Source organism: Stenella coeruleoalba, assembly GCF_951394435.1.
Source record: "Stenella coeruleoalba genome assembly, chromosome: 9".
Taxonomy (NCBI): Eukaryota; Metazoa; Chordata; class Mammalia; order Artiodactyla; family Delphinidae; genus Stenella; species Stenella coeruleoalba.
In genome coordinates this window covers 73,394,285-73,419,399 of record NC_137155.1, presented here as the reverse complement: position 1 = coordinate 73,419,399, position 25,115 = coordinate 73,394,285, and the positions used below count along the sequence as shown (strand labels likewise).

General features: G+C 36.7%; 1 protein-coding gene across 1 annotated transcript in view; it reads right to left on the bottom strand.

Annotated features, from left to right (window-relative positions):
• CFTR (CF transmembrane conductance regulator) overlaps positions 1–25,115 on the bottom strand; it is a gene marked incomplete at its 5' end in the record, with an annotated part of 195,052 nt that overhangs the window by 44,717 nt on the left and 125,220 nt on the right. Inside the window, 6 exons of the mRNA XM_079931021.1 lie at positions 8,890–8,990; positions 11,937–12,164; positions 13,249–13,399; positions 18,684–18,763; positions 22,005–22,255; positions 22,713–22,750. Coding sequence (XP_079787147.1) covers positions 8,890–8,990; positions 11,937–12,164; positions 13,249–13,399; positions 18,684–18,763; positions 22,005–22,255; positions 22,713–22,750 — 849 coding nt within the window. The remainder of the gene's footprint in view (positions 1–8,889; positions 8,991–11,936; positions 12,165–13,248; positions 13,400–18,683; positions 18,764–22,004; positions 22,256–22,712; positions 22,751–25,115) is intronic.

Sequence of the window (25,115 nt, the reverse complement as noted above, 5' to 3'; positions counted from 1 at the left end):
TTTGCTTGAGTAGCATCTGCTTCAAATTTTTGGCTTGATTATTTAAATTTACTATGCTCAAAAAATTCTCCTGAGTCAATCTTTAAAACTGAATCTCATTATCTTTATGATAGCATCTAAATCAGAGGTCCCCAACCCCCAGTCTGCGGACCTCTACAGGTCCGCAGCCCGTTAGGAACAGGGCCGCACAACAGCAGGTGAGCGGTTGGGCAGCGAGCAAAGCCTCATTTGCCGCTCCCCACCGCTCCCCATCGCTCGCGTTACCGCCTGAACCAACCCCCCAACCCCCCGTCCGTGGAAAAATTGTCTTCCACGAAACCGGTCCCTGGTGCCAAAAAGGTTGGGGACCGTTGGTCTAAATTACTAATCTAAGCATCAGGAGAACAGAGTCTTTTGGGAAAAGACAGCTCCACAGCCTCATCTCAACTTTATAACAGATATATTTAGTGAAAAAGAAAATGATTCCTGATTTTCCTTTCCACCTTTCGTTAACAAAGAGGCTTAAAGATCTATTCTAGGGCAAGTCAGGAAGCCAGACTCCTCTCCCTCATAAAATATTGCTCTTTTTCCTTTCATCCTTTTGGTTATTTGGAAACCAGTACATCAAAACTGTGCATTAACACCTAAACTACATGCTGTAATACCCCAAAAGCCATGATGATAGAAAATATATTTCATAAGCCTGAGATCTGGCTGGCAACACTGTAAAGAGTTTTCATAACTGGTTGTTATAAGAAGATTATAAGAAATAAATGTGAAGAGAATCATCTAGAAGAGTGACATGTGAAATAACACACATTTTGCAAGAGAGATTTTCAAAATGTGAAGTACATGAAAGGGAGGATTAAAGTGTTTTAAATCATAGATTCTTCCTGGTAGACCCAAACTAAATGCTTTTCAGAATCAGCTAACTAGAGACCTGAGACCCAAGACCACGTTAGAGTCATTGGCATAATCTTTAAGCCATGCATATAGATTTAAGAGATAATGGTTGAGTAGTGACCACCTGGAGGGGTGGGATAGGGAGGGTGGGAGGGAGGGAGATGCAAGAGGGAAGAGATATGGGAACACATGTATATGTATAACTGATTCACTTTGTTATAAAGCAGAAACTAACTCACCATTGTAAAGCAATTATACTCTAATAAAGATGTAAAAAAAAAAAAAAAAAAGAGATAATGGTTATTATGGAAACAGACTCTGCCCAAAACATATTCTTGAAACTCTGGTCTATCTTTCTGCGCCCATTACTTATGCTCCTAGAGCACTTAAAAAGTCAATCAGAACTGTATTGTTATAAATTATTAACAGCATGAGTGAGTTACTTATAGTATACTATAAATTCTAACCCTTTGGAAATTATTATAGCTTGCTATTTAACTTGTGGCAAATCACATGGCAAGTCAATGTCACTTTTTCTGACTGTAAGAAGTGAGAAAGAGAAAGAAAACACATTACAACTAATGACAAAAGACATATCCTAAATAAACGTAGAGGTATCAAATATGTTGTGCCTATTTTAATAATTAAGAGTTTCAATAATCAAGGTACTAAGTGCCAATAGGCAAAGGAAGACTCTCAAATTTACCTATCTGAAAAGGTCTGGTATCACTTATTGAATCTATTACTCCAACTTGAACTCTTTCTGGTGTTACTGTTTTTTAACAGCACATGATAGGCCATCAGCAAGTGCTTGGTGAATGCAACTGGGTCTATGTGGTATCCATTAAACATATTTCAAAGGAAATCTCAAGAAGAGAAGATTTACTAAAAAACAAAATCCAGAACAACAAATCAAAATATTTTCCCGAGGTTTTGATTTTCTATAAGCATCTTAATTTTGAGATAGTGCAACTTCCCCAAGTTCTCTCTCATTAAGCACCATCCTTTATATGTCTTATACAGATTTATATGTGTCATTGGTTGATATACAGGACAAAAATAATTTGCTGATGGTCTGTCAGTTCCAAGGTAAATTCTATCCCATAGACCAGAGGTCAGCAAAACTATGGCCCAATGGCCAGATCCAGCCACATCCATTGTTTACATTAGCTTTGCCCGACAAAGGCTGAGTTGAATAAGTGCCATAGAGACCACATAGCTCACAAGGCTGAAAAAAGTACTATCTAACCCTTTATAGACAAAGCTTGCTGACTCCGTGCCATGACTCTCAGAAAACTGGAGTGAAAATGAATCTTAGAGACCATCCAATCCAGTGATTCACAAGTCTAGATATACCAGAATCATCTGTAACACTTTTTAAAAGATAGACATCATGCCTGGTCACCTCGCCCCCAACGAAGAGGACGGCTTTAACTAATCTTAGAGGACCCTGAGTAATCTCTCTCTTTATAAAGTTTCCACATGCGCTGTCAGGTTGAGAACCTCTGTTCTAATCCATTCCTTCTTGGTACAAATGAAAAATTCTAAACCCAGAAAGTTAAAGTGACAGGCACAAAGCTCAACAAATTTTCCCAACTTTTCCACACTCCCGCAATCCCTTCAGGTTCTCGTAAGCCTCTCCTACTAATTCAAGACCCAAGAACATCTTAATGGTGCTTTCTTTGTCTTTCTTGGTTCCAGTAACACACTGGTTCAGAGTTCTTTATCAGCTCTGACAACTGCAGTGGATAATGACCTAATCATTGGACATGAGCATTCAGGGACAGTGGCAGATATGTGTGATTCCTGAGAGCACCTGGAATAGTGCCTGTATACATGCCAGTCAAGACTTGAAATCTTTCATAGGTTCACAAGAGAATGTCAGAGCTAACAGAAGCTTAAAAAATTTCTAACCAAAATAGAATTAGGCATCAGGAGCATTGAAGAAAAGGCAGGTTCCCCACTTCTCCTCCCATCAGGTTTCTTGTTGGTCATTATACAATCAGTCACTTGATCTTTACTGGAACCCAAAATAAACACGGTCAATAAAAGGACAAAGGAGAAACAGAGGGAGTTTCTATTGACAGAAAACTCTTCTCAGATTACATCAATCTTGCAAGAACTTTCTGGAAACTCATTAACTGGAATCTAACTGTGAACCGTACAGAGGCACAGTCTTCCCTGCTCATCCCGGCGGCTTCCTTTACTCCTGTGTTATTAGGAACACACTCTATAACAGGGATGGCTTATCTGCTGCTGCAATTGGTGAATTAAGGCAGTAGATACTATTCATATGCTCAGATCTTTTAGCTATGCTCACTAGGATGTAGACAGTCCTGAAAACAGATGAATTGTCAACTGCCTCATTCAAACATTGAGACTATGAGTGTGGGCAATTCACTAGTCACCAGATGGCTTGATAACCACTAAGTCTGAAACATCACCTCATCACCTTTCATCCTTTCTACCTCTTATTTATTTATTTAATTTTCACTCATTCATGGAGGCAAAAATCTAGGTATGCACAGCCTATTTAAGATATATAATATTTAAGTAGCTAACAATAGGAGACAGAGAAGCTTTATGGTACTAAAAATGGCAGGCATCTTGTGAATCCAAATAAAATAAGTAAGTACACAGCTTTGTTAATTAAGAACACAAAAATTTTAAGATAATAGCTTTAGCAATAACAACTATAATCCATATAGTATGTGAGGAATGGAGCTAAAAAGAATTAACACTTCTCTTTTCATCCCATCTACAGAACAGTATGAGATACACAACTGAAATGAGTAGAGAGACATACATGCTATTCATGTTAAAATGAAGAGTGAATTAGAAGTAAGAGTTTTTAAAACACTGTGATATCAATTGAAATAATTGGAAATCCCCTAACATGGGGGTTTCTAGTGGGAATTATTAAGACTCTGATAATTTTACTATTTTAAAAATTTCTGGGGTTATTCACAACCTATTACACTATGCTGTTCATAAGGTGACAATGTTCAGATGATTTTTTTTCCAAACTGCTATATAAAACTAGACAAACTAGTAGGTAGAAGTTTTGTTCACTTTTAATGGTCTCTTGATACTGCAAGCATATTTTGAGGAGATTCCAAACAAGAGCTTTTGCCCTAGAATGTCGAGTCTACTGGAAGACATTCTATCACTGTGTTTTATAAACACCGGGAGGTGTCAAGTTAGTAGTTGGATATATACTTAGAGGGCAGGGGAGTGGTCTAAATTAGAGATATGAATGTGCAATGCATTGAGAGATGATTTCTGAAGCACGGAGTTAGATAACAGCTAGAGAAAGTGTAGATAGAGGAGGGCTGGAATACAGCTGATGTTTAGAGCTCTGCAAGAAGATGAGAGGCCAGCACAGAGAACTATGGAGGAACCAGAGAGGTAGCGGGAAAACGAGGTGGGAGGAGCATCACCCTATGGAGAGAAGAAAGGATCACAAGAAGGACGTGTCCATGGCATAAGTAACTGCTGAGAGGTTGAGAGAAACAAAGATGCTGGCTCTGGAAAGATGTTGGTCATGAGTGCTGGGGATGATGGAAATGAAATGAAGCAGGTTATGTAAAGAATGGGGGCGGTGAGGAAATAGAGTCAGGCACTCTTTTAAGAAATTTTGCTGAAAATTGGTCAAAGAAATGGAGTGCTAGCTGGAGATCAAGGGATGGCAGGTTTTTTTTTTAAAATATATATATCTTTATTGGAGTATAATTGCTTTACAGTGTTGTGTTAGCTTCTGCTGTACAACAAACTGAATCAGCTATATGTACACCTATATCCCCATATCCCCTCCCTCTTGAGCCTCCCTCCCACCCTCCTTATCCCACCCCTCTAGATCGTCACAAAGCATCAAGCTGATCTCCCTGTGCTATGCAGCAGCTTCCCAGGATGGTAGTTTTATGCTAGGGAGAAAGGTCCCACAAAGAGGGGTTGATTGCATATCACTGGCCTTTACACAGGAGCGAAGACACAGAGAGCACTGGAGCATATGAGTAGTGGTGCAGAAGGGTGGTGGAGAGAAAGGAGGGAATTCTTCCTGGCTGCATGTATTTTCTATATAGTATGTAGCAAGGTCATTGGCTGAGAATGCAGGGGGTGGAATTATTGGAGCATCTAAGAAGAGATAAGAAGGTGGGAAAGAACCATCTTAGGGAATAAAATAGAGAATTTATTAGGAAAATGTAATAAAAGGGTTGTTGACCAGTTCTGAGTGCCAACATCTGAGATGTGCAGTCAGTCATAAATGCAAAGATACCTGAGGTTGTGATGAGGAAGTGTTATCCTCCAAATATTACCTCTACTGTTTGAAAGCTAATGAAAGCTAGGCACCTGGGTTAAGCAATGGATGAGCAGTAGAAGAAAAGTCATATTGCCATTTTTATAACATCGTATTTCTGTTGATGGTTGACTCTTTGTTCATGCCTAAACCCAGCCAGATGCATAAATGAAATATTCTTTCCAAGTCTAAAGACGTTTTTTCCTGGGTACCTTTGTACTGAAAAACTAAAAGTGTGTGTCAAACAAAACACCCTGTTTACTGCATTTTAAACTCAGGTCTAAATCCATTTCAGAACTCAATAAAGTAAAGTGAGTTTTTACTTCAGAGGTCACAAGGACCTTTAGTGTTAACATATATGTAAACATGAAATTTGAGGGCAAACCTCTCTCCCCTTCTACTTTCAACATACACTAGGTGAAAACCAACAGATTACTGGACAACTTTAGCAGTTGCAGAGGTGGAAGCAGCAAGATGGGAATTAATAACTAGATAAAGGCCCAGGAAAGACCAGTTGTGCTGTTTGGCAGGGAAATGAAAACTAACATGATCGCTTTGATATTCAAAGAAAAGAAAACGACTTTAAAAAATATGATGAAATGCAAATATTGATACTTTTCATAGATTGTATTAGAACATAATAGTTTTTTGCAAAGATCCTTTTATGCCAGGAGGTGAAACAATGTCGGAGGCAAAACAATGTCAAAGCACAGGTCACAAAGCCCAGGATGACCATGTGAAAAACTAGAGAAATAAAAATGCCTGAAGGAAATTTTAATGGAGATTAGACATGCAAAACAGACAGACACCAAACAAAGAGAGGCTGTAGAGGCTGTTACATAAACCAAGCAAATTAATGTGACAAACAGAAAGGAATTGTGCATATACGAGGTAAAGAGATGTTTTCAGATAAAGAAAATGAAGTGAAGTGCATGAGGATTTTCATCGTAAAGTCAAAGTTGTAGAAAGTTTGAACAAAGAATTAAATAGATGCCAGCACAATATGTACTTACTACCTTCCTGCTATTTTCCAACAGAAACATTTTAAAGTACATTTACAAGACTCAACCCCAAAAGCATAAGAGCTAAGTGAGGAGATGAATGGCATCACTAAAAAGAGTTGGTCAAGCTCAAAAAAAAAAAAAAAAAATGATGTTAAAGGAAAAGAAAAAAACCCTGCCATAAATCAGGTTAAGGTTAAATTACATTTCAATGAATTACTACAATGCTTTGGTTAAATAAAATATTAAGTCACATAGACAAGAAGAGGGCATGAAAAGGTTTGGATTTTCCCTATAGAAGTATGTTTTATAATGATACTTGTTCTGACAGGAATTGATTATACAAATTTCACAGCTGAACGAATGTGTGCATTTTGAGAACACGTCAACTGTCTCAGAGAATAATAAAAAGAACCTAAGCCAAAAGGGTAATAACAAGTGTTATATAGTCATTCCCAACATGGGTTTCTAGACCATCCACAAATACAGTATTGGATGTCTGATTTTGAATACAGTACTCCAGCTAGACTAATAGAAGTTGATGATGAAGCTATCCATCCAGACCAACTATGCCATCGGATGAAAATTATGCTTTTTTTTTTTTTTTTTGTGGCGGTACGCGGGCGTCTCACTGTTGTGGCCTCTCCCGTTGCGGAGCACAGGCTCCGGACGCGCAGGCTCAGTGGACACGGCTCATGGGCCCAGCCACTCTGCGGCATGTGGGATCTTCCCGGACCGGGGCATGAACCCGTGTCCCCTGCATCGGCAGGCGGACTCTCAACCACTGCACCACCAGGGAAGCCCATGCATTTGTTTTTTTAAATAAAAGGGGAAATATGCCTTGATTCCATTTATCTCTCACTCTTGCTGCCATGGGATTTGTGCCCTGGACACAGTGTTACCTCACATACATTACTGCAGGCTCTGCACTCCAAGGAACCAAAACAAGAGGAATCACAAAACCAAAATATGGTCTTTGTACACACTAATAAATTACATAAATATGTGGCAATATTGACCAAGCAAAAAGAGAAGGCAATGATAAACACTTGAGAATGAGGAGCTACCACCAAAGAAAAAAAAAAAGACTGTGGAAATTTTAAAAATATGAAAAAATATTATGAAAAATGTAATGCTGATAAATTTGAAAACCCAAGATAGGGGAGGATTTCTTAAAAAGATACCAAAAGCACAAAACATAAAGGAAAATATTGAAAAATTTAATTTCATTAAACTTAAAAGTTTCATCAAAAGATACTATAAGCTAAGCCACTGACTGAAGGACCATGTTTGAAATGTAAAGAAGTGATAACTGATTCAGAATTCATAAACTCCAACAAATGAATTAAGAAAGAAACCAATCTACTTGAAAAATGAGCAATCGAAATGCACAAGCAATTAACAGAGAAGGAATCTCAAATGGCCAATAAGTATGTATTAAGCTGCCCTATCTCCCTAGCATTCACTTCATACCCATCAGATTTCCAAAATTAAAAAGTCTGACAAGAATGGCTATCGTCAGAAAGTCTACAAATAATAAATGCTGGAGAGGTTGTGGAGAAAAGAGAACCCTCTTACACTACTGGTGGGAATGTAAATTTGTGCAGCCACTATGGAAAACAGTATGGGGAGGTTCCTTAAAAAAAATTAAAATAGAGCTACCATTTGATCCAGCAATCCCATTCCTGGGCATATGTCTGGAAAAGTTAAAAGCTAATTCGAAAAGATACATGCACCCCAATGTTCACAGCAGCACTGTTTACAATAGCCAAGACATGGAAGCAACCTAAGTGTCCATCGACAGATGAATGGATAAAGAAGATGCGGTACATATATACAATGGAATACTACTCAGCCATAAAAAAGAATGAAATAATGCCATTTGCAGCAACATGGATGGACCTAGAGATTATCATACTAATGAAGTCAGACAGAGAAATACTGATGCTATATATTATCACTTATATGTGGAATCTAAAAAGTAATACAAATGAATCTATATACAAAACAGAAACAGACTCACAGACATAGAAAACAAACTTATGGTTACCAAAGGGGAAAGGGAGGAGCGGAGGGATAAATTAGGAGTATAGGGTTAGCAGATACAAACTACTATATATAAAATAGATAAGCAACAAGGATTTACTATATCCACAGGGAACTATATTCAATATCTTGTAATAACCTATAATGGAAAATCATCTGAAAAATATATATAACTGAATCACTTCACTGTACACCTGAAACTAACACAGTATTGTAAATCAACTATACTTCAATTAAACCAAAGTCTGACAATATCAAGTGTTGCAGGTCATAGCTATGGACCTCTGAGAATTCTTATACTCTCTTGATGGGAGGTTAAACTGGTACAACAGATCTTAGAACAATTTGGCACCATCTTGTAAAGCTGAACGTGGGTGACTTCTATGGCCTAGCAATACCACTCCTGGATGGCTATCCTAGAAAAATCCTGGGCAAGGAGACTGCAAGAATGTTCACCGTAGCACCAGATCTTGATTGTGGCTATTTATGTGGAGGAAAGAAGAGTTATGGGTTTAATGAGAGATAGAGAGTGACCTTCGATTTATCCGCAGTGTTTTATATCTTAAACTGGGTCTGGGTATATAGTCATCCCTTATGTTATTACCTATACTTTTTGGTTCATCTGAATTTTTTTTCATAGAAGATAAAAAGAATAATACTTACCAAGCTATCCACATCTATGCTAGAGTTTACGGCCCACTGTAGTGTACCCATGATATTCATGGCTAAAGTTAGAATAATCCCAGTTGTTCCTTCTCCTTCACCTATAGATGGAAAAAAGATATAAACAAACTTTATGCTATTTCTCTCTTCTGTGAGCCACTTTATGTATTCCTAGAAGAGGGCACATATTAAAGTTACATTTTGATTCTGTGCCAGTTTTAACCATTTTTCATCTCAGATCCCCACAGCATGTATCCCTAGTAATAATATGCCCTGTATATAATAAGTATTCAACCAACATTTTAAATCAAAGAGTGATTGACTATTAGGAAAGAGTTACCTTTTTTTTTTTTTTTTGCGGTACACAGGCCTCTCACTGTTGTGGCCTCTCCCGTTGAGGACCACAGGCTCCGGACGCGCAGGCCCAGCGGCCATGGCGCACGGGCCCAGCCGCTCCACAGCATGTGGGATCTTCCCGGACCGGGGCACGAACCCGTGTCCCCTGCATCGGCAGGTGGACTCTCAACCACTGCGCCACCAGGGAAGCCCAAGTTGCCCTTTTTTAAATGCTTCAGATATTGAAGGGGATGTTGGTGTTGGGTAAATATCACTTTTATCCCTTCTACTATTACTCTGTAAGTAATAATACCTTCAAAGACTTCAAATAATGGACAATGGAAAAAAAGTACTGTGTCTGAATAAGCTCCTCTACAAAGAAGTCAAAAGTAGGAGAGATATGTGTGTGAACAGCATCCAGAAGATGTTTAGATGTACTTCATGCCTTTGCGAGGAGGACTTTCTCTGCCAATCAGATGCTGCTGGGAAGAAAGAACTTCGAGTTTCATGGGGAAGTCAGAACTCATGGGTCTGCCATTTGGAAAAAGAGAAGACTGCTCTTTATGTTAAAAAAAAAATTGACTCGTTCACCCAGGAAGAACAATACTTAAATGTCTAATTAAATAGTTTTTAAGGGCTACAGGGGACCACTAATTAAAATTCATAAATACTCTCTATTCATAGCCCTACAATTTTTCTAATAGGAATGTTCTTAAATTATTATAAATTTAGGTTATCAAGTCTCAATTGAGAGTCAGTCTTCGCATCTGTAATGCATGATAAAACTGTCATAGGGTTCTAAAATTGGGAGAAATAATTCATCCCATTATTGTGAATTGAAACTTTGCTTCTACAATTCCTCTAACAGAAAACAAACCATAGATAGCAGGTATGTGCTTTTCATACTAAATCATTTATTCTAAATAGGTAAGATTTATCCAGGGCCCCAATATATTACTCATTCTGAAGATTAAGATGAGAGTAAGATAAAATTTTTAAAATAATAACAATAATAAGTAATATGAGATTTTCAGGTGCTTACTATGGACCAGGCACTATACTAAGTGTTTTATACAAATTATCACATTTAATACTCACCACAAACTTATGGGATAGGTACTATCATTATGTTTATTTATACATGAGGAAAATGAGGGCTTTAGAGAAGTTAGTTAAAGTGTACAAGTTACCACAGCTGAAGACCAGCAGAGGCAGGGTTGTTATTAGCTGTGTGGCTAACATTCACTCTGGCTCGGCATCTGATTTAATGGATAGGTCCTGAACTATACTGATTGCTAAATGCTTCGACTATCATGCCTGGTAAATCGGGACTCAGTCAGATCCTTAACCATTATGTTATAGCACATGATATATTGGTTTGAATTCACTGTTAACAAATCCTTGTTCACTCAGCCCTCTTGGATCCCATTTCAAATAACTTAATCAAAGGCAAAATTTTTAAAAAATTCTGAACTGCAAAAGAGATTTTATTTTGTTTTAAAGTTGCCCCAAATTACTGTACTGCTAAGGATTTAGTTCATTTGCCTGACCCTTTATATTCCTTTCATAGAGTAATTTCCCATCGCCCTAGGCTGAGAGAACAGTGAAGGCGGGGAATCCACTACTCTCACGGCACCTGTGTGGATGGCAGGTGGACCCTTCAGCCAAAATGAGCCTGTTTTCGGTTCTTGCCCATACTTGGTAACTGGACAGAGGAAGTCAGCTGTTCATTCAAAGGGCCTGAATGGAGAGGCCATATAAGGTCACTGTAGCACAGCTCTGGGACATCAGGGAAGTCAGTCTTCAGAGAAAGAGAAATGAATGAAGTAGCCAGAGGAAGGAGTGGGCACAGCCGGCATCCAGTGTCCAGAGACAGGAAGCTCTGAGTCCGACTCTCCACGCCTGTCCCATTTTCCCTGGAGGCTCCGTGTGCCTCCCACCCTGTGCTCCACGAGGTCCTCCTATAGTTCTCCAACACGCACTTCATTTTGTTTGATCCGGATTCTATTCTTAGAAACGAACGACCCCTCAGATTTGGCAGTCACTCTGAATCTCTGTCCACAGTCACATATATAAGATATTTCAACTTTTCTTATAGCTCAGTAATTCACCTTTTTTAATTAGAAGAGCTCACTTGTCTATATAGGTTTTCATTTTACTTACGATGAAATAGTTTACGTTTGTCACCCAAAGATCCTAAAACTCAGAACATCTGTATTTGAAAAACATGGCAATTTCACCTAAGTTCTTTCACTTCTGTGGCAGTTTTTCACCATGCAAAGTTCACATTAGGATGACAAATTGCACCAACAGGTGGTTAAAAGAACAAAATTTACCAGGGATGGCGGTTTTGTGTGTATCTGTATATAAATTTGGATGTTTCTTTTCCCCTATTCAGAGAGTTCTTTAATAAAGAGACCTGTTACTTTTGAAGCCAAGATCCTTTATCAAAATGAGAGTATTAGATGGTTTTTCTCTTTGAATCACAGATTTGTTATCTGACACTCCTTGTATCTCAGTTTTTCAACTGCATACATCTCTAATTCAAAGAAATCATTCATTCAACAATAAACAAATTTTTTGGTCAATTAACTCTCAAAAAATTGATTTAAAGATACCTAAAATTTTTAACCTATAAGAATGTAGCATTTTATTGGTTGGCAAAGCTTTAAATTAAATGCTTAGCTAAATAGTTAAGGAGCTCACAGTACCTGTTGTTAAAATGGAAATGAAGGTAACAGCAATGAAGAAGAGGACAAAAATCAATTCTATTCTCATTTGGAACCAGCGCAGTGTTGATAGATACAAGAACCAGTTGGCAGTATGTAAATTCAGAGCTTTGTGGAACAAAGTTTCAAAGTAAGGCTGCCGTCCAAAGGCACGAAGTGTCCATAGTCCTTTTAAGCTCGTAACAAGATGAGTGAAAATTGGACTTCTGCCTGTGAAATATTCCCATAGAAAATAATGCAAGTCACGTAAACACATAATGCAAATTCTTACTTTAAAAAGAGTGGCTTAAAGAATAACCAAACAACAAACGTCATTGGTTAAAAAGGCTTTTCATTCTGGTGCTGTACTTTGAATAGATGCAATCTGTTATTTTTTTAATGAGTTACCCTCTTTTTTACTTGGTTACCATGGATGGGAACTTATTATAAAATCACTGCCATTATTTATTCATATTCCTTGGCTACCACTGGGCATTGTTTATCTGACTAATCCTAAATTAATCAGAGAAAATGTTTTTCTTTTGAGACAATTTATTCAAGGCCTCAATTAAGAAAGTTTATGTGACTTAATTTAGCAAATAACCTTCAATGCAGAAACACACTGGAAATATATCCCCTGAAAATGCACCCAAACAAAGGCTGTTACTGAACAATGTGCTTCCCAAAGAGCTCAAGCAGTGTTTGGGGGCACACAAAAAGGCCGACCCCCAGGAGAGAAAGGAAAGGTGTCTGAAAACAAGCCAGAGGGAAGAATTTTGTCCAGTACCATTTGGGAACACACACAAACATTTAGTGATAGTAGCACTATCTTTTCAAATTTTAGTTTATATGATTATGAATGGATATCATATACATCAAGCCTCCTAAGCCTCTATATACTTGTTTTAAAATCAAAATGAAGTCACACGGTCATTAATTAATAAAAACAATCTATGTGTGCTTTATAATTTACTGTTTCCTTTTCCTACTTATACTATTTTTTGGGGGGGGATAGTTTGTGGTTTAACATTATATTTTAAATCTGAAAGAAGACAAAGGTCAAATTCTCAATAATAATACTTAAGATCTAATGAATAACAAAAGTATGAGACCCAAGACAGTTATATATGATGAGAATGTACAGACACGGCCTGGATCACAGTTGAAATAGATGTTTTTAAAAGTCATTGTCATATAATGCAAGAGTTTAAAAATAGGAAAAAAATTTTGGAAAGGTACATAAATCACAGATAAATATCCACGAATAGCTCTTGTGATGTTTTCCCAGGTGAGCGTTGCACAGGCTGCATCATACCTTCAGATTCCAGCTGTTTGAGTTGCTGTGAGGTGCAGAGGAAGTAGCCTCTCAACAGAATAAAAGCCGCTATCACTGGCACTGTAGCTAGGAAGATGTAGGGTTGTAAAACTGAGACTACCGCCATAGCCCCAATCACAATTAATAACAACTGTGGGATCAAAGAAAATACACTGGTAAGTAAATAGTTCCGTGTTGCAAAGTGGACAAGGTATGTTAGCAACATCTTTCTAAATAGGGTCTTCGCACTCTGTTCCATTCTTAATACGGGGCAGGTACCTTCGTACTGGGAAGGCAGCCACCTCAAAGTACGTTTTTCATAAGTTCTATCAAAATTCCAAAAATTGTTTAGGTTGCTCATAATAATATTTTGAAGTTTAGAAAACACGGTATTCTTGCATCTTAGTATATACTCACTTCCTATACACTTTAAAGTGCTGTATGACAAATAAATTTTAAATGAACATAATTTTTTTCTAGCCTGGGCTTCTTTTAAAACAAACTTTATATTTTAAAATAATTTTAGTATGAATATGAAATTTTAGGATTTATTTTGTTCAGACAATTTCTGAAAATTGGGCATTCATCTTGGAGCCTTTTGAGTCAGAAAAATCTGGTAGGCTTGGTCATCTAGGCAAGCTACTTAATTTCTCCAAACCTAGTTGATTAACATTTAAGATTAAAAAAAAAAAGTATACTTAATAAATTTCACTCCCCTTCCTGTTTTTGTTACTGTTCCTTAAAACAATCGAAGATGACCTAGAGGCTCAAAAAAAAAGAAAAAAGAAGATTTTGGGGGTATGGCTGATTTAATTTGAAATTAGACCACTTTTCTCTCATATATTATCAAATGAATTTTGTGTTTCAGTCAAGCCCATTCATTAGAGACATATCTTCACATTATCCACCCTCAAAACTGGATCCTTGTGGGCAGTCTCAGAAACAAGTTAACCATATTGGTGTTCTTCAGATCAAGTTCAATGCTTAAATTCTATATTTCCAAAGGACACTAAATCCATACATATTAAAAAAAAATCTGCTAACATTTGTTCCACAATACCCCATGTGAATAAAGCATAAATAAAGTAACTGTCACAACAAGGGTTGAAAAATAAACCTATCATAACATCTATCTGATAATCACTGAGCCAGTTGTCTACCAACCGCCATGGGTGACATATGTACTTTGTACAACCAATGTACTTTGTACGACACATGTACAACCGATACAGAAATACAGAACATTTTGGTAGATGAAAACATGAATAAGCATGTAACTAAGATCTGCATAAATCTTCTTTGAATGGGTTGTTATGTTCATCTAAAGCTTCGGATGATCATATCTCAATGATACTTTTCTAGGGAAAATGCCTGTAAGGTGTCCATCATCAAATTCTACAATAAGCCCTTCACTCATTTTCATTCAACAAATACTCAGATAAATACAGTGCCAAACACTGGACTAAGTACATATGATGACTCAATAATCTAAAGAAAGTCTTCTCTATTCTGTTCTTGCCCTACAAGTTCCACCAGTACAATGAGAAAGCCTCAAACGCCCCAGTTACTACATGACAAGACTTCATCAATGGCGAAGGACTCAGTTTTTTAACTGAGGGTATTTATTTCTCAGAAATAGGATCTTTTGAAAAAAAGAGAAAAATTAACTTCCAAGCATTATTTACTAGGAAATACAATTTAATTTAAATGGGCCACCATATTAAATACCAGTATGTCTGAAACACAAATGCTATTGCATTGGCAACATGGAAACGTTCAGCTATTCCATTAGAATCAGGGTTTTTTTTTGTTTGCTGTTGACAGTTGTGAACGGCACTGTGTTCATTTGTTTTGTGCTATTTTTACCATGTAATTCCAATCTGGAGCTGTTGGATTATAACAATGGGTGGGGAAAGTGATCATTATTTTTTTCTTTGTTTGTTTTTTCTTTTTTTTTAACATTTTATTGGAGTATAATTGCTTTACAATGGTGTGTTAGTTTCTGCTTTATAACAAAGTGAATCAGTTATACATATACATATGTCCCCATATCTCTTCCCTCTTGCGTCTCTCTCCCTCCCACCCTCCCTATCCCACCCCTCTAGGTGGTCACAAATTACCAAGCCGATCTCCCTGTGCTATGCGGCTGCTTCCCACTAGCTATCTGTTTTAGGTTTGGTAGTGTATATATGTCCGTGCCACTCTCTCACTTTGTCCCAGCTTACCCTTCCCCCTCCCCGTATCCTCAAATCCATTCTCTAGTAGGTCTGTGTCTTTATTCCTGTCTTGCCCCTAGGTTCTTCATGACCATTTTTTTTTTTTTTTAGATTCCATATATATGTGTTAGCATACGGTATTTGTTTCTCTCTTTCTGACTTAATTATTGCTGATATGGTGGAGATTCTTAGGAATGACAATAACTATTTTACAATAGAACAGGAAGAATTGTGCAGCCAACCCAACCAAGATATCACATAGGGTTTGAGAAGAATGGAGAAGGTGGGTAAACCTGGAAATGGTGAAATATTCACAAGGTAGATTTCCAGAGATTAAAATTATCCAGAATAAAGCCCAAACTAAGAAGTGGACAGTAAATCTAAGCTTTGAGGAAAATAACTCTATTTGCTTTATAAGAAGCCATCCTTAGGCATTGAGGTCAGAAGCTAATAATTTAGCACTTGTGCAAAACTAAAGGTAGTGGTTTAATATGTTTGATATTCTAATTATACAAAGAAACTTTAAATTCTGTCCTAGTTTTTAATTCACAGTGAATAAGAAACAAGTCATTTCAGACCAGGAATATTAGTGAGAGGACAACAAAATAAATAAATAGAGGGACTTCAATACAAGATGGAAATGTGAGTACAGATTCTAATTCCCATTCATCCTTACCCAAATCCTAAAATTCTAGGGGAAAACAAATCAACAGACTATAAAACCTGCAAGGCACCAGATGATAAGAATGAAGGATCACTTTGAAATCATTTAGAAGGTTAATTAATAAATTGATTGATCAATAAATAGATAATAAATACCTATTTAAAACCAGGCAATGAACACCAGATCTGGAATTTCATTCATAATTGATAGTTAGTCCTTGAGAATTTTTAAGCCAGGCATTAATGGGATTAATAGAATGAATAAGGGAAGAAAAAAGATGTAAAAGACACAGTAGAGATCAAAGTGGTGGGACTCACTGTGTATTCATATATTAGGGTAAGACAGAAAGAATCAAACAAATCTAAAGGTTTTGAGGCTGATAAGAGAAGATTTGCATATTTTAAAACACGGAGGCTTCTGTTTTGTGAAAAAAATCAGTCACTGACGCATAGAGATAAGTAGGACGCCAGGATAGTTCTTTTTCTGTGTGGCTTCAAGTTCAAATTTGTCATGTATGGTCCACTTCCAGTATGCCCATCGGCAGCATACGACTTTAATACTGAAAGTGACCATCATCAGACTTATCTTCCTCACTTGAGAAACCTGAGACTCTTAGAGGTTAAGTATCTTGCTCAAGGTAAAATAAACAATGGTATCTGCAGAATAGAATCTGGATCTTTCATTTTCACTATACAATGTTCCAATCCAGAAAGTAAATTGCCCAGAATATTATCAAATGTTAAGAACTAGAGTTAATAGAAATAACATTTTTTTAAAAAAAGGAAATTTACAGGTGTGCCTCATTCTGTGAAAAAAATCTGTTTCTGAAATGTGACTAAAAAGAAATTTAACTAATCTGAACATAAGTATAACCAAAGGGGTTCACAATTTAAAGGACCCCTCTGATGCATTTTTTAATGAATCAAAATTAATCAGATTTTTACTGTATTTGATTGTCATGTACCATGCTTCCTTAATGTGAGACCTCCTTGTAAATAAAATAGGGAAATCAAAATAAAAATGCCCTGCCCAATCACTTAGGAAACAACTAGTGAGCTGCAACAACATTAGAAGTTGAGCAGAAACTACTGAAATTGCCGTAAGAGGAAGGATGAGAACCATCACATGTGTCAAGACGTGTTAATTCGTAAAATAAATGTTCAAAACTGCACTCTCCCAAAGGACTTCTGAAGTAAGCCTCACACTGATTCAGAAAATACTCAGCAGACTACAAAAGTTTTTTTTTTTTTAATTATCAAGGGCTAACGTTCGTGAATTCTTTTGCAATCATGTCAAGATGTCCATGTTCCAGTTTGTACCTGATTTAATAATATTACAGTTGAGACCAGTCATTTACAATCCTAGAACAAGGAAGAAATGTCCGGAAATTAAAGAAAGACATGGGAAACATTCCTTCACATGCATAAACTCACAGCAGCGGTTAAAGAATTCCAGCAGCGGCTGCTAAGTTATATCCCTAAACAGAGTAACTGAAGGAAACTCAAGATACTAAAGTTCACCTGGAACAGTTAATGTGCTTGACTGTGCCAATCATTCCAGATGAGGTACACTGACAATCTGGTTTTTGTGCACCTGCCAATGTCAGTTGTGTATACACACAAATGTGATAGCCCGCATGTTATTCTATTTCACAGGTTCTCAGTGGCGGAGGTGGCAAACAACTCATCCTAAGATGGGCAGCATCCTGTTCCAAGTGTCTCTCCAAGGAGGTCATTGCGACTGCGTCATTTACTCTCTGAGGCTCAACCTAAGCCAGACAGTAAGCTGTTTTCAAACCTCGTTCAACAGCCAAGGTTATTAACTCAGAACACTCAAGTTCTGTCACTTATGAAGTCTTAATGCGGTATCCCCTAGGTCAACTTCATCTCCAACCCCTTCTTCCCTTCTCCACTTTCACCAGCAATCACCCCACCCCCAGGACACATGCTCAGAGTCAGGCTGCCCTGCAGGTGTCTTCAGATCTGTCACCCAGGGATAGTCCTGACTAGTCCTGAATTTTTCCTTCCTCTCTCACCTGCTTGAAAACTTACCTGTACTTCTGTCCCTGCATTATGGCCCTTACTGTGAGATTGCTAACTAGCTAATCTTTGCCAAAGTGTTCATGGATGAGACTGGTTGAAACTGTAGTCCACCAGGAAACTGATTGATCTACATTTTAACACGGGCCCTCTGGAAGTAGGTGACTTCTCTTAAATAATGATGCCAATGTCAAAAATGTCACACTTCATGGGCAGTGATTTGGGGGAAAGCGGTCTGCTATACATCTTAAATCACTCCCAAGTAGACAGCTATTATATCTAAATGAGGAATTGCCTTAGGTTTTGGTCAGGTAAACAGTTCTGACTTACTACTGAATTTACTAAATTTATGACTATTTCGAAGATTTTTTTTTAATATTGAAAAGATTTATAAATATACAGGCTTCAACTCTTAATCAGATGAAAAGTAAGCAAGAACTAATTTACTACATTTTCTAATTAGTTTTAAAAAGTGCAACAAAGCAAAGTCACTTAATATTACTTATTTTTACAAACCTGAATGAAGTCAAATATGGTAAGAGGCAGAAGATCATCCAAAACTGCTATATCTTTGGAGAATCTATTAAGAATCCCACCTATAATGTGAAGAAAAATTCTTCAGAAACTAATAATCTTAAAAATACATATCAATATCTGGTGAATTTGATAACTTTGGATCACAGCAGAAGCCTTCAGAACTCAAATACAAATGAGTACATAATCATATATATATATATATATATATATAATGACGTACACAATGTTAGTACAAGGATTCTAAGTTGTACAAAGATTCTAAATAACTCTGTGTTCAACTTATTGTCTCCTACTTTTAAACTTTTATAAAATACAGATTGCTATAAGATTCAGACAAAAACCAAGGTCTTTAATAGAGCCCTATCACAAATTATGTCAGGAATAGGCACCCATCCTACTACTACAGTCTCCCATTTACAAGCCTGAGTTTAGTAATAATTTTCTGGATATGCTCTCATCATTCCCTTATATCTGTATTTTGTAATATAGAGCCTCCGTATCCTTCAACTTCCACACCTTTCTAAAACATACCTCAGCAGAACCCGTGGCTGCTCTCAACCCCTTCCTGCCCACCATGTGGACCTCCTTTGCCATGTCCTCCTTTTCTACCCTCTTCACTGGCAATCTAAGCTTCCGTCTGTCTTCTAAATTAACAGACTCACATTTGTAAGTCTGATCACTTTTTCCTTCAGGGAAGAAAAGTTACACATGGAGTGCTAGGTGGCAGGCACAATGCTAGGCACTGAGATAACAGAGGTGAATAAGCCTTGCTCCTTGCCCTTGAGGAATACGTTGTCTAGGGGTGAGTTAAACCTATAATTATAACATATTACTGTACAAACAAAGTGATATTGAATCTTATCATTTACTCCCCCCCCATTTACTGCAGGATAAAGTCTAAAATTCTTAGTTTAATATTTAATACCTTCCATGATTTGGCCTTAAACTACCCTAGGTACAAGCTTCCTCTTCTCAAACATTGTTTCAAACTGGCTTATTGTTTAAATACACCTTATACTCTCCTACCTCCTTGCCTTTTCCATGTAGCTCCTCTGCCTGAAAACCCTTTCCTCTCATGTCTACATGTTAAAATCTATGTCTCCTTCCTGGCCCAACTCAAATGCCTCTCCTGCAAGGAAGCATCAATTTTTGCACCAGCTCAAATTAATCCCTTCTTCCTCTGGACACACTTAATACCTTTAATACATCTTTACAGCACTTCTGTGTTGTAATAATTATATCCATGTTGTACAGTCGCTTGTATACATGTCATCTCTTTTTTCTAGACTGTAAATTTCTAGAGGTCATTGGACCATGCCACATTTATTTTGTATCACTCTGAGCCCTCGGCAAAAAGCCTTATGTAGGAAGAATTCAATTATTTTTTTATTTGTCACTATCTCCTTGCCCTTACTAATGATATTTTATTTAGCATATTTAATTAAACATATTTGTATATCTTTTCATAAATGAATCAAAAATTGAAAAAAAGTAGCGTATGGTATTTATTCTGTGTAGAAAATGAAAGTTGCTTTGGTAAAAAATAATATATATACGTACATCATTCTAGTGCTTAGTATATTTCAAATGGGAAACAATAGAAAGGGAACAACAGTGGGGAACCGGCATTTATTTCATGTTGGCTATGTAACAGGCTAGTAGATGATGACTTTTTTTCATTCTCACAATGACCCTCTGAGATAATTATTCCTTTCCTCATTTTACAGATGTGGATGCAAAGTCTCAGAAGAGTAACTTGCCCATGATCATCACTCTTATGAGGACAAGCCAGACCTCAAATAATTCCCATGCTCCTTTCATTATATCTCATTGCCCATTTCTCACTGCTAGAATCCTGGGCAAATCCCCTACCTTCTCTGGATCTCAGTTTTCCCATTTAAAAAAATGAAATCATTGGATCAAGGTAATTGGGCATTCTCTTTTAGGTCTAAAATTTCTTAGCTCTAAAACAGAAGTGTGGTGATGAGTATATCCAAATGAGGCAAGGCTTTAGTGATACACAAGGGCTTAAAAGAATAAATGTAAGGAAGATCTTCTTGAATACGAACACTGAAATGTTTTACCCAGAAAAAAATGATGGATAATTCTTATCTTGAGATTTTTAGATACATATCACTCTAAAAATCTCAGTCTTGGAATTTATTCTTTCCTTTATAATCAAGTGTTCCTGTGTCTACCCCCTCTCCCTTGACTGGATTCTTCCAGGGCAAGAACTGTGCCTTATTCATCTTTTCATACCAGTCCCTGGCTTAGTGCCATAGAAAGTAAGTGTTCAACAGATTTCTGTAAGAATAAAACTTGGGAGATTCCTTATTAACCTCAGATTCTTTAAATGTGAATTTGTCTAAAGGGGGATCAATAAAATTGATTACTTTCAAAGTACCTTATTGTCCTTAGTTTTTAAAATCTTTGGTCCCTCTATTTCACTACTCTTACTTTCTGTGGCCTTAATTATTTTTGTTGAGATATAATTGACAAAAAATTGTAAGATATTTAAAGTATACAATGTGATGATTTAATATATGTATACGTTGGGAAAGGATTCCTCTCACTGAGTTCGTTAACACATTCATCCCCTTTCATAGTTACCCTTGTGCGTGTGTGAGAGAACATTTCAGTTTTATTCTCTTAGCAAATTTCAGTAATACAGGGCAGTGTTATTAATTATAGTCACCACATTATACATTAGATCTTCAGACCTTACTCATCTTATAACTGACAGCTTGTACTCTTTTACTAACCTCTATGATAGTGTCAAAAATACTTTAAAAATACATTTGGGATCCACCCAACCCATTTAAAACAACCTTGAATGAATTTATGGGATCATCTTTGAACAGTTACATGAAACTAGATTACTCTACCTCATCAAAACACTTTATTAGTAAAAGAATCTTAGAATTTTTTTGATCACTTCAAATCTTCTCCTCTTTTAAACAACAATATACATTGGCAGCAAGATGCTTAGAAGGGGGCTAGATCAAATATCTGAACAGAGAAGGACAGCTGACTCAGAAGGGCCTGCTTCTGCCGCTACAGTCCCATCAGCATCATGTCCTAACAAACTGAGCTACTCTAATTAACTGATACAGAAATATGAGGAGTGACTGTATCTGAGAGCCTATAATACCTGAGACAGGTACATGCCAGTCATAAGGAAGCTCAACAAAGGGTAGATGCCTGCATGCAAAAGCCAGTGCTACTACTAGAAAACCAACCAACTCACAGGCCCTGTTTGTGGAGGTGCAGTAGCTTCATTTTGTACACCTAGTCAAGTACCTGCTTTCAACGTGTTGAGGGTTGACATAGGGGCTTGAAGAACAGACTGTAACATTTTGTGGTGTAGTATTTTTGACACTCTGATTAGAGCATGCACCAGTGGTAAACCTCTGAAGAGTCCCAGAGCAAGTAAAGTGTCAGCTACTCCCACATAAATGTAAAAAACATAATACGAGCTGGTGTTGGTGATGATCACTGCATAACTGTTATTTGCACTCTTAGTACTATTCCCTTTGTCTTGAGGAAGTACTCTGTAAAGCAAAAGGAAATTGCTATCAGGCAACCAAACTTTCCCATTGAATTTCCAATACATGTAAATGATGCTGAATTTGAGTCTAAAGAAACACAACATATTTCATTAGCAGAGCTTATGCCTTTAACCTGAAGGACTTACTATTGCAAGAAAGTAGATTAAGTTTTTAACCACTGAAATAGATAAAATTTCAAATACTCAGAGAAAATACTAAGTGTGCAAGGTTGTTTTAAATATTGTTATTGCATTTTATGGAAACTAAGCACAACTAAATCCTTTAAAAATTGGTAAAGAGCTGCAGGAACTGCACATGCTCACAATTTTAAACAAAAGAACTCAATTTTCCACTACAGTACTGTGGGGAAATGAAGCAGAGTGGATATTACAATAATTAATAAGACCCAAATAATCAATAGAAACAAAATACAATCCACAATAGGACATGGAATACTCACTTTGGAAGCAGCCACAACAGAACCAAAGAAGCAGCCACCTGGAATGGAACAATACACACTTGATTTTTTTTTCCAGCATCTTCTCCTATTTTTCCCACACCCACTTCTAATTCCACCATGACTAACATTGAAATATATACAATTTCATTTTCCTTTGCTTTACTTTCCTGGGTCCAGCAGCTGCAATAATTGCTCTAAGAACCACTATTTGAGGTGAGAACATGTTAAGTTAATGGAATTCCAATTTCACTGAATAAAATACTTTTCCATTTCTCTCCTTCATTCAACAGGAACTGTTCATTGAACCTCACAGGAGAACTAATACTGCAGTTAAACACTTTAAATAATAAAGTTTGTTTCTTATGAAGAGATTACTCTCAGCCTGCTGGCAGATAATTTATCTGGTTGATGGCTATAAATAATTTCATTTGTCATACAATGATTATGAGGGGCATAACTATAAGACCAATTAATTACTGGAAAAGATGAGATATATATTCATGAAAACCAGTTAAAATCTCAAAAGTGTAAAAATTCATGGTTTTTTGGGGGGTGGTGGTGGTGGGATGAATTGGGAGATTGGGATTGACAGATATACACTAATATGTATAAAACAGATAACTAATAAGAACTTGCTGTAAACAAAATAAATAAATAAAATAAAATTCAAAATAAATAAATAAATAAATTCGTATTTTTTAAATAAAGATAAGGTGCATTCAGGTTAAAACATACACTATTGGCACTATTTGGGTTTTCTCAAGGTGGAAACTTTTGGTTGAAGAACAAATGTTCTATCCCATAACTAAACCAAAAAAGAAAAATGTTTAATAACCATGATTTTATTTTTTAGTTTCTGTGTTATTTAAATGATCTGTACTCTGTTCTATTTCAATTTGGCATTGCAGTCTCCTAAATGCTTGGGAAAACAATCTTGTGATGATACCAACACAATTATAACACCAGAAATATTTACACAATTATAAGACTGAAATTATACAATTAGCCTGATAATAACTTTAACAAAGAATCAAATAGAAAAAAAGGAGAAATTGTAAGTAAAATAATTTGAAAATGAACACAGAGTAAAAATAAATAGGGGAGAAACAAATACGCTTGGTATAAGAAATCTATCTCTTATTTCATAATCAATTTATCTTAAGTATTTAACAGTACCATATAAAAATTATGGAGAATAATTAGCATTAAGAAATTATATTATGAAGTTATATACTTTAAATAGTATATAATTTTTGGTAAATTTGCATACCAGATAGGAGTATAATAATGAAAAATCTAATAGCATCATTCTCACTTTCCTACTTTTTTTCATTATACACATAGCCTCCATGAACCATATTAATAAAAAGAAAAACCACCTTTGTTTCCTTGAAATTCAAGTGAATTCAAAATGACAAGAAACACAGCAATAATCTAGCTATTTCAAAAGTCTTTGTTCCAGTACAAATGTTTTCCTATTTCCTAAGACTAATCAAATTATTCAAGAACCTAGATAAGGGTATATTTGTGAGGGACTCTTTGGTTATTATAGTCCCTCTTTGTTTCAGTGAAAGAAGTGTCAATAATGTTGGCATTCCAACCTTCTCTGAATGTGAGTAAATCCTAGAAGTAAATATTTTATAATATTGACAATAACCAAAGCAGTTGTTCAAAGACACTGGTCTAATCAGTGTAATATAAAGTTATTTCTTGGCTCTTGTGAATAGAGACCACTTGCGGAAGAGACCGCTTGTGGAACCACCAACCCAAACTACTTTTATTGACTGGAACAAAAACATTTCCAAGGACTTGACATAATGACTTTAATGAAAATGTCTGGGGCATATAGAAACAATTAAGCAAGCAAGTTCTAACATTTAATTTCCAAAATGTTTGAGGTTGGGCTTCCCTGGTGGCGCAGTGGTTGAGAATCTGCCTGCTAATGCAGGGGACACGGGCTCAAGCCCTGGTCTGGGAGGATCCCACATCCCGCGGAGCGACTAGGCCCATGAGCCACAACTACTGAGCCTGCACGTCTGGAGCCTGTGCTCCGTAACAAGAGAGTCCGCGATAGTGAGAGGCCCGCGCACCGTGATGAAGAGTAGACCCCGCTTGTCACAACTAGAGAAAGCCCTCGCACAGAAACCAAAACCCAACACAGCAAAAATTAATTAATTAATTAATAAACTCCTACCCCCAACATCTTCTTTAAAAAAAAAAAATGTTTGAGGTTATAAAGTTCATACAGTTTGTGATAGAGTGACAGTACTGAAAGATTAGAGGAAAAGCAAAAAGGTCATTATTTTCAGCTCTTTCAGGGTTTTAGACATCATTCCATATCACATAGAAAATGGTCCCGTCTAGATCAGCACTGTCCAAGAGAAATTTCTACAAAAATAGAAA